We start from the raw sequence: 13631 nt of genomic DNA, 5'->3' as shown, positions 1-13631 counted from the left end.
TAACCTCTTGTAAAGTGACCTTGTAGCCTGCTGCACTCTGCTGGCATTCTCTTACAGTTGGTCAGCACTACTCTGTCTCAGCAGCACAAACAGTGGGGTCTCTCACACACACATTCTCTCTCAAAAACCACCCCACTCACACATGCCATCAGAAAAGAGTGCTTTGTGTATTCACAGACTGGGCAGCAGCTAGAGAGAGAGAGAGAGAGAGAGAGAGAGAGGAGAGAGAGAGAGAGAGAGAGAGAGATGTGTGGGTACAGGAAGAAGCTCTAAAGAGAGTTAACTGGAGAGAGAACGAAAGTGACAGATCAGACATCCAACACAGGAGAGAGAGAGAAATCAGAAAAAGAGAAAGTGAGAAAGATAGATCAGAGCAGGAAAGAGAGAGAGAGAGATCAGAAAGAGAGAGATAGATCAGAGCAGGAGAGAAAAAGAGAGCTGTCTCTGAGGACAGACAGAGCCAGACCACCAGACAGTCAGTCTGAATGCTTAGTAGCTGAGAGCTGTGCTGAGAGCTGCGGCTGTTGGCAGCATTGATTTCTGGGAGCTGTAAGCTGCTGGTACACATGGCGTGGTGCTGTTGCACTCCTCTCCGGGCCTCCTCGTCCTCCTGCTGCTCTCCGCTTCTCAAACACTGCCCTCTCTTCCCAGGTTGGTTCCACTTCACACTGCCGTCTGTACCCACAGCCTGTAGCTGAGGCTAGTAGGTCACTGACATGAGAAGACAGAGAGCAGTATCTCACTCGTTCAGACAGATACTGCTGCTGTAGGTATATCTATATGATATGGGTAACAGGCTATCCCATGAAGGTATAGTATAGTACAGGGCATGGTGTGTCAGTGTGACGCTGTGTTAGGTGGTGTTTGATTGTGCTTGTTGTGTGTACTGTAGTTGCAGTCCTGTCTGTCATATTGTTACTAAACTGTACAGTTTGTTGTGTTCTGTGTCTCAGTGCAGCATAACGGACCAGTCAATCATTGTGTATTGTATTGTCTTTATGCTTGGTCCTGTGTAGAGAGTCTCTCTGCTATGTTGGGTAATATTACCAGTATTACGACAAGGTCATAAAGCATGAAGACAATTTTGACATTGACTGTCAGCTGTGGCTTACCAATACGGTTTTGTATACAATACACAAAGGCTTACCACTGTTTTGTTCCATTTACAGGGCATGCTTGTCCTTGTCTGAGTGTGTTCTAGTCTGAATGTTCTCTCGTCTTGCTGAGCTGATGTCTCATGGGTAACGCTCAGTGATGTGTGGGGTTTTGGGCTGATGATGTCAGTGCAGATGTTTGTCTCTGGGTCATTGTGTGACCTCTCTGCTTCTTGCCATTGTGTTTCCCATCCCCTGTCAACCCTTACTACAGCTTTTCCCAATCCTGGTCCCTGGACCCCAGGGGGTGCACGTTTTGGATTTTACCCTAGCACCACACATCTACATCTAATAATCAACTCATCATCAAGCTTTGATTATTTGAACCAGGTGTGTAGTGCTAGTATCTGTCTCTAGATCAGGGTGATCAGGGTGGCTGGTAAGGCCATATTGCTAGTATCTGTCTCTAGATCAGGGTGGCTGGTAGCCATAGTGCTAGTATCTGTCTCTAGATCAGGGTGATCAGGGTGGCTGGTAAGGCCATAGTGCTAGTATTTGTCTCTAGATCAGGGTGGCTGGTAAGGCCATACTAGTATCTGTCTCTCGATCAGGGTGGCTGGTAAGGCCATAGTGCTAGTATCTGTCTCTAGATCAGGGTGATCAGGGTGGCTGGTAAGGCCATAGTGCTAGTATCTGTCTCTAGATCAGGGTGGCTGGTAAGGCCATACTGCTAGTATCTGTCTCTAGATCAGGGCGGCTGGTAAGGCCATAGTGCTAGTATCTGTCTCTAGATCAGGGTGGCTGGTAAGGCCATAGTGCTAGTATCTGTCTCTAGATCAGGGTGGCTGGTAAGGCCATAGTGCTAGTATCTGTCTCTAGATCAGGGTGGCTGGTAAGGCCATACTGCTAGTATCTGTCTCTAGATCAGGGTGATCAGGGTGGCTGGTAAGGCCATACTGCTAGTATCTGTCTCTAGATCAGGGTGGCTGGTAAGGCCATACTAGTATCTCTCTCTAGATCAGGGTGGCTGGTAAGGCCATACTGCTAGTATCTGTCTCTAGATCAGGGTGGCTGGTAAGGCCATACTGCTAGTATCTGTCTCTAGATCAGGGTGGCTGGTAAGGCCATACTAGTATCTGTCTCTAGATCAGGGCGGCTGGTAAGGCCATAGTGCTAGTATCTGTCTCTAGATCAGGGTGGCTGGTAAGGCCATACTGCTAGTATCTGTCTCTAGATCAGGGTGGCTGGTAAGGCCATACTAGTATCTGTCTCTAGATCAGGGTGGCTGGTAAGGCAATACTAGTATCTGTCTCTAGATCAGGGTGGCTGGTAAGGCCATAGTGCTAGTATTTGTCTCTAGATCAGGGTGATCAGGGTGGCTGGTAAGGCCATACTAGTATCTGTCTCTAGATCAGGGTGGCTGGTAAGGCCATAGTGCTAGTATCTGTCTCTAGATCAGGGTGGCTGGTAAGGCCATACTGCTATGGCAAAAACAAACATTTGCAACCCTTGGGCTCCCCAGGACCAGGATTGGGAAGCGCTGTCTTTCGATGTCTGATGGCTAGCTGCTTTTCTTGTAATGTGTCTGTTCACTATTTGCTGTTTGACCTGTTTGTGATACAACATTTTCAACCAACACAATTTTCCTTCAGGACTAGTAAATGTGTCCTTCCTGGTATCCTTCCCCTAATCAGAGTATTGATGGCGATATAAGGAGAGGAATCCACTTTAGACTATTGACATGCACCCCTTGATGATGTTTACTACTTTGTGTTACACTATTCTCCTTCCCCCTCCCAGACATTTACAGATGTGTGTTAGACTAATCTCCTGGATAGGTATTTTATCAGCTAACCACATCATATTCTATAGCAATCTGGTGCCCGAAGGTACAGTCGATGACATGGTGTGCAACCATTGGTTGATGCATGCAACGTCTGATCAGGGGAAAGCAACCATTTACTGATGTGTGTCACACTTATCTCCTTCCCCCCTCCCAGACATCTCCCCTGCTGAGCTGGATGCACTATGGAGGGAACCACCGTACACGCTAGCGGGAACCAATGGTCACTTCACAGGAAATGATGTTAGGAATCGAGGTAGAGTACAGTAAAAAAGCCTTCGAGGACCTTCACAAAACATCCAGCTGATTCTGTCGCAATTATGTTCCTCCTTCCCATGTCCTGCATGAGTTATATTGCCCAGACTAATTTGGAGTTTGAATGTTTCTGGAGTTGTACTGTAGCAAACAATGAAACATTGTATTACGCTGTAGCCTAAACAACATAACAGTGGTGATTTAAGCGGGAGGATTCTTTCAGGCTGTTTGCGAGGATTCTTTCAGGCTGTTTGGGAGGATTCTTTCAGGCTGTTTGGGAGGATTCTTTCAGGCTGTTGGGGAGTATTCTTTCAGGCTGTTTGGGAAGATTCTTTCAGGCTGTTTGGGAGTATTCTTTCAGGCTGTTTGGGAGTATTCTTTCAGGCTGTTTGGGAGTATTCTTTCAGGCTGTTTGGGAGTATTCTTTCAGGCTGTTTGGGAAGATTATTTCAGGCTGTTTGGGAGTATTCTTTCAGGCTGTTTGGGAGGATTCTTTCAGGCTGTTTGGGAGTATTCTTTCAGGCTGTTTGGGAGTATTCTTTCAGGCTGTTTGGGAGTATTCTTTCAGGCTGTTTGGGAGTATTCTTTCAGGCTGTTTGGGAGGATTCTTTCAGGCTGTTTGGGAGTATTCTTTCAGGCTGTTTGGGAGGATTCTTTCAGGCTGTTTGGGAGTATTCTTTCAGGCTGTTTGGGAGGATTCTTTCAGGCTGTTTGGGAGGATTCTTTCAGGCTGTTTGGGAGGATTCTTTCAGGCTGTTTGGGAGGATTCTTTCAGGCTGTTTGGGAGTATTCTTTCAGGCTGTTTGGGAGGATTCTTTCAGGCTGTTTGGGAGTATTCTTTCAGGCTGTTTGGGAGGATTCTTTCAGGCTTTTGGGAGTATTCTTTCAGGCTGTTGTGTCATGCCACTGGTCACCGGTCAGTCCCAGACTGAGGATGTGTTTGGGACAATGGGACAACAACATGGGGAAGCCAGCCCAGCCGCTCATAAAGCCTTTGTGTGTGTGTGTTTCTGTGTGTGTGTGTGTGTGTGTGTGTGTGTGTGTGTGTGTGTGTGTGTGTGTGTGTGTGTGTTTGTGTGTGTTTGTGTGTGTGTGTGTGTGTGTGTCTGTGTCTGTGTGTGTGTGTGTGAGCACGTGTGTGTGAAGCCGTCACCAGTCACAAAGCCCTGTCAGGAGAACCAGAGCAGGTCATTATATTGTAACAGACCATCTGGGAGCTGCAGTACGGTAATAGATGTGTGGGCTATGATAGACTCTTCATGTCCTGTTGATGTTCCGGAGGAAAAAACTCATCACTATTGAAAACCCTCATCAGCTGGATCACAGAATACACTGTACACCAGCAGATATGCAACTTTAGTGTGAATGTTCTCTCATACAGTAACATAGACAAACCACCAATTCTGTCACTTTGTCTCGTTACCTTGACTGGTTTGCATTCCAGAAGGATAGACAATGAAGCAATGTGGACACTAAATGATGGTAAATGCTGGTGTTGTTTTGTAGCCATGTCCACTATTTGGTCTCCATCCCCCTTCATAGTTGTCACACAACAAAGTTGATGGATGATCTTGAACTTGCTTACAGAGCACATGTTGCTGAAACAAAAGTTTATTTTAACCCCCAAACAACTGTATCATCCCCTTCCTTCCTGAGGATTCCTCTGACCTGACCTCTGTTTCCTGGTTTCTCCAGGGGAGGAGGAGGGTCCGGGGGTGGAGTCTGGGGAAGGGGAGGCGGAGCTGGACAGTTACTGGACAAGGAAGGAGGCGTTCACCAGAGGAAGCACCGTGTCACTGGCTGTGGGAGAGAGGTTCTCCTCAGGTACTGTTCTACTCACAGATACTCGGATGTGTTCCAAATGGCACCCGATTACCCATAGGTGCTACTTTTGACCCATACGGTGCTATTTGGGACAGCCAGGGTGTTTCTCTCTCTATTCCTGCTATGGATGTGCTAACTGCTAATGTTGTGGTGGTGCTGGTCATGCTGACCAGCTGCTGGTCATGGTTGTGTGGTGTGATGCTTATTGTGGATCTGTTGGTGTTGATGCTATCACAGCATCTCTATTGTATCCTGTCTCTTTCTATACAGTCATCTAGATGATCACTTTATCATTCATGTTGTCTGTATGTATGTCAACATCCTGCAAGAAAACTGATGACTCTTCATCTTCCCTTAACGTTAATGTTGCAGTAGACACAGCTACTTAGCTACTCTATGATAATCTGTTACTTTCTTCCAGCAGGTTCCTGTGTAGCTCTCTCCTAAATTGACCTAATGTTTAAAGATCCCTTTTAAACTTTCACTAAGAGTCACTCAAGGCTGTAATAGATCTGTTATTCCTAGTCTAACACTGAGACACTCAATGAGCTCACTGAGCTCTGTAATACACTCAATGAGAATGGCTCTATAATACACTCACTGAGCTCTATAATGCACTCACTGAGCTCTATAATACACTCACTGAGCTCTATAATACACTCACTGAGCTCTGTAATACACTCACTGAGCTCTATAATACACTCACTGAGCTCTATAATGCACTCACTGAGCTCTATAATACACTCACTGAGCTCTGTAATACACTCACTGAGCTCTGTAATACACTCACTGAGCTCTATAATACACTCACTGAGCTCTATAATACACTCACTGAGCTCTGTAATACACTCACTGAGCTCTGTAATACACTCACTGAGCTCTATAATACACTCACTGAGCTCTATAATACACTCACTGAGAATGGCTCTAAAATTCACTCACTTACCTTCTGTGAAATGTCACATAAACAGCTTTACCTCTGCATATTGACCTCTACATGACAATATCACAGTATCAGTCAATACGCCTAGCGGTGATGATGAGACTGACAGTGTGTGTGTGCACGTGTGCATATGTGCGTTTGTGTGCGTGTTGTGTGTGTGTTTGTGTGTGTGTGTGTGTGTGTGTGTAGACGTGGTTCTAGTGTTCAGCGGTCGGCGGTGCTCAGGTGTAATACCTGACTCTGAACTACAGGAGGCGCTCCGTACAAGACTCAGGGTCGTCGAGAGCAACAGTCAGGACGTCATTCAGCTCTTCAAGGTTAGTCACAGGTCTTAGGTCAGTTGTTAGAAGTTATAGAGGTCAAGGCATGCCAAAACTGATGACCCCGCCTAGACCAATGGTGCAGTACCAACCGTTGTCCTGCTGAAAGTATTTTCTCCCTGATCTAGGGGCCAGGAGTCGTTTAGCATAAAGGTGACCTTCTCTGCATCCTCTCTGCTCCTTCATCAATGTCTGTGGTTCTTCTGCCTCCATACAGGACCTGTCTGCCCGTCTGCTGTCTGTCCACGCTGAGAAGGACAGCTTTGTCATTACCTTCAAGACTGTAGAGGAGATCTGGAAGTTCTCTACCTACCTGGCTCTGGGTATGCTGTACTCTCCTAGTCTACCTGACATGGATGAAACTCTCATTTACACAGTCTGATAGCTGATTATTATGTCCAGCCTGGTTAGAAGTTGCCAATAAGCACAGATCTAGGACCAGCGTCCCCGCACCCAATCCTAACGAATCGACCCGGAAAAAACAGGCCTTACATCAGGATGTAGGGACAACTTCCTCTTACTTCGTTGTGTGTCTAGGCTGTGTGGCGTGGTGAACCTTATGAACAGCATATGCCATGTTATAAACACCTTATGACATGTTATGAACATATTATGTGCATTTTGTATGTCCAGGCTATGTGGCGCGGTGCCTGGAGAATTTCCTGTGTGACCAGTCGTTCTGGCTGGACACTGAGCTGCTGAGGGACTTGGAGATCACTGTGACTGTAGACGAGGAACACCTGGCAACACTCTACCTGGGACTGCTGCTGCAGGAGGGTGAACAAACACCTTATAAACTCTTTATAAACACCCTATGAACAACTTATGAACACCTTATGACGTGTTATAACCATATTATGAACAACACCTGGCCACACTACCTGGGACTGCTGTTGCAGGAGGGTGAACAAACACCTTATAAACTCTTTATAAACACCCTTTGAACAACATACCTGGGACTGCTGCTGACATGTTATAACCATATTATGAACAACACCTGGCCACACTACCTGAGACTGCTAGTTTAGAAGGTTTGGGATGGACACTTGAACTCCTTATGACAGGTTATGAACACCATATCAGCATCTTATGAAGTCTTTATAGACATCACTTCAGTGTTAATTTGCTAAATTGTAATTACTTCGCCACTTCGTTTGCAGACACTGTATATAGACATTCTTTTTTTCTATTGTGTTATTGACTTATTTATTGTTTATTCCATGTGTAACTCTGTGTTGTTTGTGTTGAACTGCTTTGCTTTATCTTGGCCGGGTTGCAGTTGTAAATGAGAACTTGTTCTCAACTAGCCTACCTGGTTAAATAAAGAAATAAAAAACATCTTATGAACAGTTTCTAAACTACTAATGGACACGTTATGAAGACCTTACACACTCTACGAACTCCTTATGGACAGCTTATGTGCTCTACTTTCCTGACCTTCATCATCAACATCAGTTTACATCACACTCCCCTCAGAGAAGAACAGAAGCACAAAATGTCAACTTATTACTCAACCACTGAACTGAAGGGACAGGTTCATGATATTTCAGCAGTTGTTCCAGATACCTAGAAATGAAATAGAGCTACACTTTAACTGATGACGTGTTCTGAATGTTCAGAGATCAAGTAAAACAGCAAAACAACCACAGTGCCCCTTTTCACTTTACAATTTGTCAGCCATTAACTGAACATACTTTAGAGAGGTATTTTCCTACACTGCATTTCCATTGTAGACATACTGTTTTAAGAGGAAGTACTGTTCTCCCTAATGGCTGAGAGGAATCAATAGCCAATGAAGGCGTGTGTATGTTGAGAATGGATTTTAAAACAGGACTCTGTGACGTAGGACAGAGCCTCAGTTCCATGAAAAGATCCCTTTAGTTCAGTCGAATGTTCATTCTTCACAGAAACCTGCATCTGGTGTGGTGTTCGTTGCGTGTTATTTACCTGTATGTATCTCTCTCCCCCAGGTTCGTTCTTCGCCAAGGCGCTGGTGAGCAGTGGCGAGCATAGTGATGAGGAAGAGGAGTTGTGTTTCAGACGTAACGATTTGCTGATGGTTAGAGACACGGGGCAGGACAGTCACTGGGAGGGCACCCTTCTCTCCACCGGACAACACGGACTAGTGCCTGTCAACACCATGCAGCCGCTGCCATACCCCTTCTACCAGTGAGTTACCTAGTCCCTAACCTATACCCCTTCTACCAGTGAGTTACCTAGTCCCTAACCTATACCCCTTCTACCAGTACGTCACATTACATCCTATGCTGTATGTACACCTTATAACATGACACAGTGACATACTCAGTCACCCTATAAGCTATCAACCTCTATCCTTAATTTTCACACGTGTTTCCTCTCGTCTTAGATTTTTTAGTGAAATATGGCAGCCATTTTGTCCCAAGCTGATGTGTTTCCTGTTTGTGTAGGTGGTTTCTGAGGAAGTACTCTGACTGTGCCGGATGCTCCCCTTCAGAGAGAGGACAATTTGACCACCCTATAGGTGAGGCCCTTACCCTAAACCTAACCCTAAACCTAAACCTAACCCTAAACCTAATCCTAAACCTAACCCTAAATCTAACCCTAAACCTAACCCTTCAGAGAGAGGACAGTTTGACCACCCTGTAGGTGAGGCCCTTACCCTAAACCTAACCCTTCAGAGAGAGGACAGTTTGACCACCCTATAGGTGAGGCCCTTACCCTAAACCTAACCCTTCAGAGAGAGGACAGTTTGACCACCCTGTAGGTGAGGCCCTTACCCTAAACCTAACCCTTCCTTGAGGCCCTTACCCTAAACCTAACCCTTCAGAGGGAGGACAGTTTGACCACCCTATAGGTGAGGGCAGGAACCTACAGGGTTCTACAGCACACTACACTCATGCCATGGCCAGTGTTCATTACACATACTAGGCATTTCCTCCAACCCCCTCTCCTCTCCCCTCCCCTTGCAGTAACCGGATCCTGTGAGGCTGTAGTGGACCACAACCCAGTAGGTTCTGATGAGCTCCAGCTGAGTCAAGGTGACCTGATTGAGATACAGGGGATGCTACTCCGAGGTCTGGACCTGTTCATAGGAACACACTGCTCTACAGGAAACACCGGCTTCGTACACAAGGCTCACGTCAAGCCACTCAACGCCAAACCCCCGTAAGAGCAATACATTTAAATGTAAAATGTTTAGTGGACACTCTTAGTGGACACTCTTATCCAGAGCGACTTGTAATTAGTGCATTCATCTTAAGATAGCTAGGTGGGACAACCACATATCACAGGCATATTAAATACACTTTTCCTCAATAAAGTAGCTGTCAGCAAAGTCAGAGCTAGAAGTGGGGGGGTCGAGGTGAGGAGGGGGATTATTTAAGATACTCATTGAGGAGGCAGAGTTTCAGGGGGTTTTGTAAGTTGGGCAGGGAATGTTTTCCTAACTTCAGGGGGAAGCTGGTTCCACCACTGCCAGGACGGAGAAGAGCTTGGACTGGGCTGAGTGGGACCTGCCCTCCCATAGGGGTAGGAGGGCCAAGAGACCAGATGTGGCAGAACGGAGAGCTCGGGATGGGGTGTAGGGTTTAAGCATAGGGAGGGGCAGTTCCTCTTGCTGGTCTGTAGGTAAGTACCAGGGTCTTGTAGTGGATGTGAGCTTCGACTGGAAGGCAGTGCAGTGTGTGGAGGAGCGGGGTGACATGAGAAAACCAGGTGGGCTGCAGCGTTCTGGATCATTTGCAGGGGTTTGATGGCATAAAAGCATTACAATACCAAACCACGTTGAGGGCTATACATAACAGCATTACAATACCAAACCACTGTGAGGGCTATAGATAACAGCATTACAATACCAAACCACTGTGAGGTCTATACATAACAGCATTACAATACCAAACCACTGTGAGGACTATAGATAACAGCATTACAATACCAAACCACTGTGAGGGCTATAGATAACAGCATTACAATACCAAACCACTGTGAGGGCTATACATAACAGCATTACAAAACCAAACCACTGTGAGGGCTATAGATAAAAGCATTACAATACCAAACCACTGTGAGGGCTATAGATAACAGCATTACAATACCAAACCACTGTGAGGGCTATAGATAACAGCATTACAATACCAAACCACTGTGAGGGCTATACATAACAGCATTACAAAACCAAACCACTGTGAGGGCTATAGATAAAAGCATTACAATACCAAACCACTGTGAGGACTACACATAACAGCATTACAATACCAAACCACTGTGAGGGCTATACATAACAGCATTACAATACCAAACCACTGTGAGGGCTATACATAACAGCATTACAATACCAAACCACTGTGAGGGCTATACATAACAGCATTACAATACCAAACCACTGTGAGGGCTATACATAACAGCATTACAATACCAAACCGCTGTGAGGACTACACATAACAGCATTACAATACCAAACCACTGTGAGGGCTATAGATAAAAGCATTACAATACCAAACCACTGTGAGGGCTATAGATAACAGCATTACAATACCAAACCACTGTGAGGGCTATAGATAACAGCATTACAATACCAAACCACTGTGAGGGCTATACATAACAGCATTACAAAACCAAACCACTGTGAGGGCTATAGATAAAAGCATTACAATACCAAACCACTGTGAGGGCTATACATAACAGCATTACAATACCAAACCACTGTGAGGGCTATACATAACAGCATTACAATACCAAACCACTGTGAGGGCTATAGATAACAGCATTACAATACCAAACCACTGTGAGGGCTATACATAACAGCATTACAATACCAAACCACTGTGAGGGCTATAGATAACAGCATTACAATACCAAACCACTGTGAGGGCTATACATAACAGCATTACAATACCAAACCACTGTGAGGGCTATAGATAAAAGCATTACAATACCAAACCACTGTGAGGGCTATACATAAAAGCATTACAATACTAAACCACTGTGAGGGCTATACATAAAAGCATTACAATACCAAACCACTGTGAGGGCTATAGATAAAAGCATTACAATACCAAACCACTGTGAGGGCTATACATAAAAGCATTACAATACTAAACCACTGTGAGGGCTATACATAACAGCATTACAATACCAAACCACTGTGAGGGCTATACATAACAGCATTACAATACCAAACCACTGTGAGGGCTATACATAACAGCATTACAATACCAAACCACTGTGAGGGCTATAGATAACAAGCATTACAATACCAAACCACTGTGAGGGCTATACATAACAGCATTGGGGGATGGAGGAGTAGAGAGATGGAGGGGTGGGGGGATGGAGGAGTAGAGAGATGGAGGGGTGGGGGGATGGAGGAGTAGAGAGATGGAGGTGTGGGGGATAGAGGAGTAGAGAGATGGAGGTGTGGGGGATGGATGGGGGATGGAGGAGTCGAGAGATGGAGGGTTGAGGGATGGGGGATGGAGGAGTAGAGAGATGGAGCGTGGGGGGGATAGAGGAGTAGAGAGATGGAGGTGTGGGGGGATGGATGGGGGGATGGAGGAGTAGAGAGATGGAGGGGTTGAGGGATGGGGGGATGGAGGAGTAGAGAGATGGAGGGGTGGAGGATGGAGGATAAGAGAGATGGAGATGTGGGGGATGGAGAAGTAGAGAGATGAAGAGGGCAGGGATGGAAGGATAAATGGTTGCAGAGGGGTGTAGGGGTAAAGGGAGGGAGGTGTAGAGAGATGGAGGGGTGGGGTGGTGGGATGGAAGGATGGAGGTATGTAGGGTTGGATGGAGGGATGGAGGGATAGAGAGATGGAAGGGGGGAGGGATGGAGGGGTGGTTGAGAGCAGTCATGTGGGTGATAATGCTTTCTTTGTCTCTCTCCACTCCCTCTCTCTGCCCTCTCACTCTCGCTCTCTCTCCCTCCCTGTCAGAGACAGACAACTGGTGTTTCTGAGTGAGGAGGAACGTGCGTCAATGGCCCAGATTAACCCCTGCAGTAGTGAACCCAGAGACAGCGGCCTCCTAGAAAGACTCTTCTCCTCTGACATCAGTACTGTCTACAGACTAGGTAGGAGAGGATCCCTCAGTCTATACAGTATAGGGAATTACTGAGTGCTGTCAGACTACTGTAGGTAGGGAACCACTGTGTTATACTGAGTACTGTAGACTACTGTAGGTAGGGAACCACTGTGTTATACTGAGTACTATCAGACTATTGTAGGTAGGGAACCACTGTGTTATACTGAGTACTGTAGACTACTGTAGGTAGGGAACCACTGTGTTATACTGAGTACTGTAGACTATTGTAGGTAGGGAACCACTGTGTTATACTGAGTACTGTCAGACTACTGTAGGTAGGGAACCACTGTGTTATACTGAGTACTGTCAGACTACTGTAGGTAGGGAACCACTGTGTTATACTGAGTACTGTCAGACTACTGTAGGTAGGGAACCACTGTGTTATACTGAGTACTATCAGCCTATTGTAGGTAGGGAACCACTGTGTTATACTGAGTACTGTCAGACTACTGTAGGTAGGGAACCACTGTGTTATACTGAGTACTGTCAGACTACTGTAGGTAGGGAACCACTGTGTTATACTGAGTACTGTCAGACTACTGTAGGTAGGGAACCACTGTGTTATACTGAGTACTGTCAGACTACTGTAGGTAGGGAACCACTGTGTTATACTGAGTACTGTCAGACTACTGTAGGTAGGGAACCACTGTGTTATACTGAGTACTGTCAGACTACTGTAGGTAGGGAACCACTGTGTTATACTGAGTACTGTCAGACTACTGTAGCTAGGGACCACTGTGTTATACTGAATGCTGCTTGACTGTATTTAAAGACCTGTACTGTATGCTTTATCAATAGGTAAGTTATGCTAAAACAGCTGCAGTACAGAGGACCCTTAGGCCTACAGCCCCATTTCATTTCAATAACTTAGCTTCTCAAAGACGCCCTCTGGTGGTCAAACTAGCATTAACTAGCATAAATGGCAACAATGGCTGACAGTTAAGTAATGTGCCATAGAATTCTGCGTGAGCCTGCAGTCTGTGCTACATTACCACGCAACTTTTAACGGAAGAACCACTGTATGTGAAACACCAGTTAAATATATATTTCTTCCTGCAGATAGACTGGATCAGTCTGACTTTACGTACATCAGAAACCAACCAAAACAAGGTTAGTAATACGTTATCTATTAACAAGGTAATAAGATATTTATGAAAGTTGATACGTTGTTTATCAGATTGTTAATACAACCTGAATGGTAGAAGATTGTTTAGAGGTCGATATATCCTTCTGTCTCAGTCAAAGCCAAGAACATTTTCTCCCTGACAGCTGTAGATGCTTTGGAAACAACA

At 45.6% G+C, this 13631-nt stretch overlaps 1 protein-coding gene across 1 annotated transcript in view; it reads left to right on the top strand.

Moving 5' to 3' along the window:
* The first annotated feature begins 241 nt into the window (after nucleotides 1–241).
* The window catches only part of LOC115126125 (SH3 domain and tetratricopeptide repeat-containing protein 2-like), a 51513-nt gene continuing 38123 nt past the window's right edge, over nucleotides 242–13631 (top strand). Inside the window, 11 exon segments of the mRNA XM_065018420.1 lie at nucleotides 242–651; nucleotides 3095–3193; nucleotides 4888–5016; nucleotides 6149–6276; nucleotides 6497–6602; nucleotides 6913–7056; nucleotides 8250–8448; nucleotides 8709–8782; nucleotides 9231–9426; nucleotides 12192–12328; nucleotides 13399–13449. Of these exon segments, the coding sequence (XP_064874492.1) occupies nucleotides 567–651; nucleotides 3095–3193; nucleotides 4888–5016; nucleotides 6149–6276; nucleotides 6497–6602; nucleotides 6913–7056; nucleotides 8250–8448; nucleotides 8709–8782; nucleotides 9231–9426; nucleotides 12192–12328; nucleotides 13399–13449 (1348 nt within the window). The 5' untranslated portion in view covers nucleotides 242–566.

Source organism: Oncorhynchus nerka, linkage group LG5 (assembly GCF_034236695.1).
Source record: "Oncorhynchus nerka isolate Pitt River linkage group LG5, Oner_Uvic_2.0, whole genome shotgun sequence".
Classification (NCBI taxonomy): domain Eukaryota; kingdom Metazoa; phylum Chordata; class Actinopteri; order Salmoniformes; family Salmonidae; genus Oncorhynchus; species Oncorhynchus nerka.
Note: the sequence above shows the minus strand (reverse complement) of the source record. Positions and strands in the feature narration are given on the sequence as shown.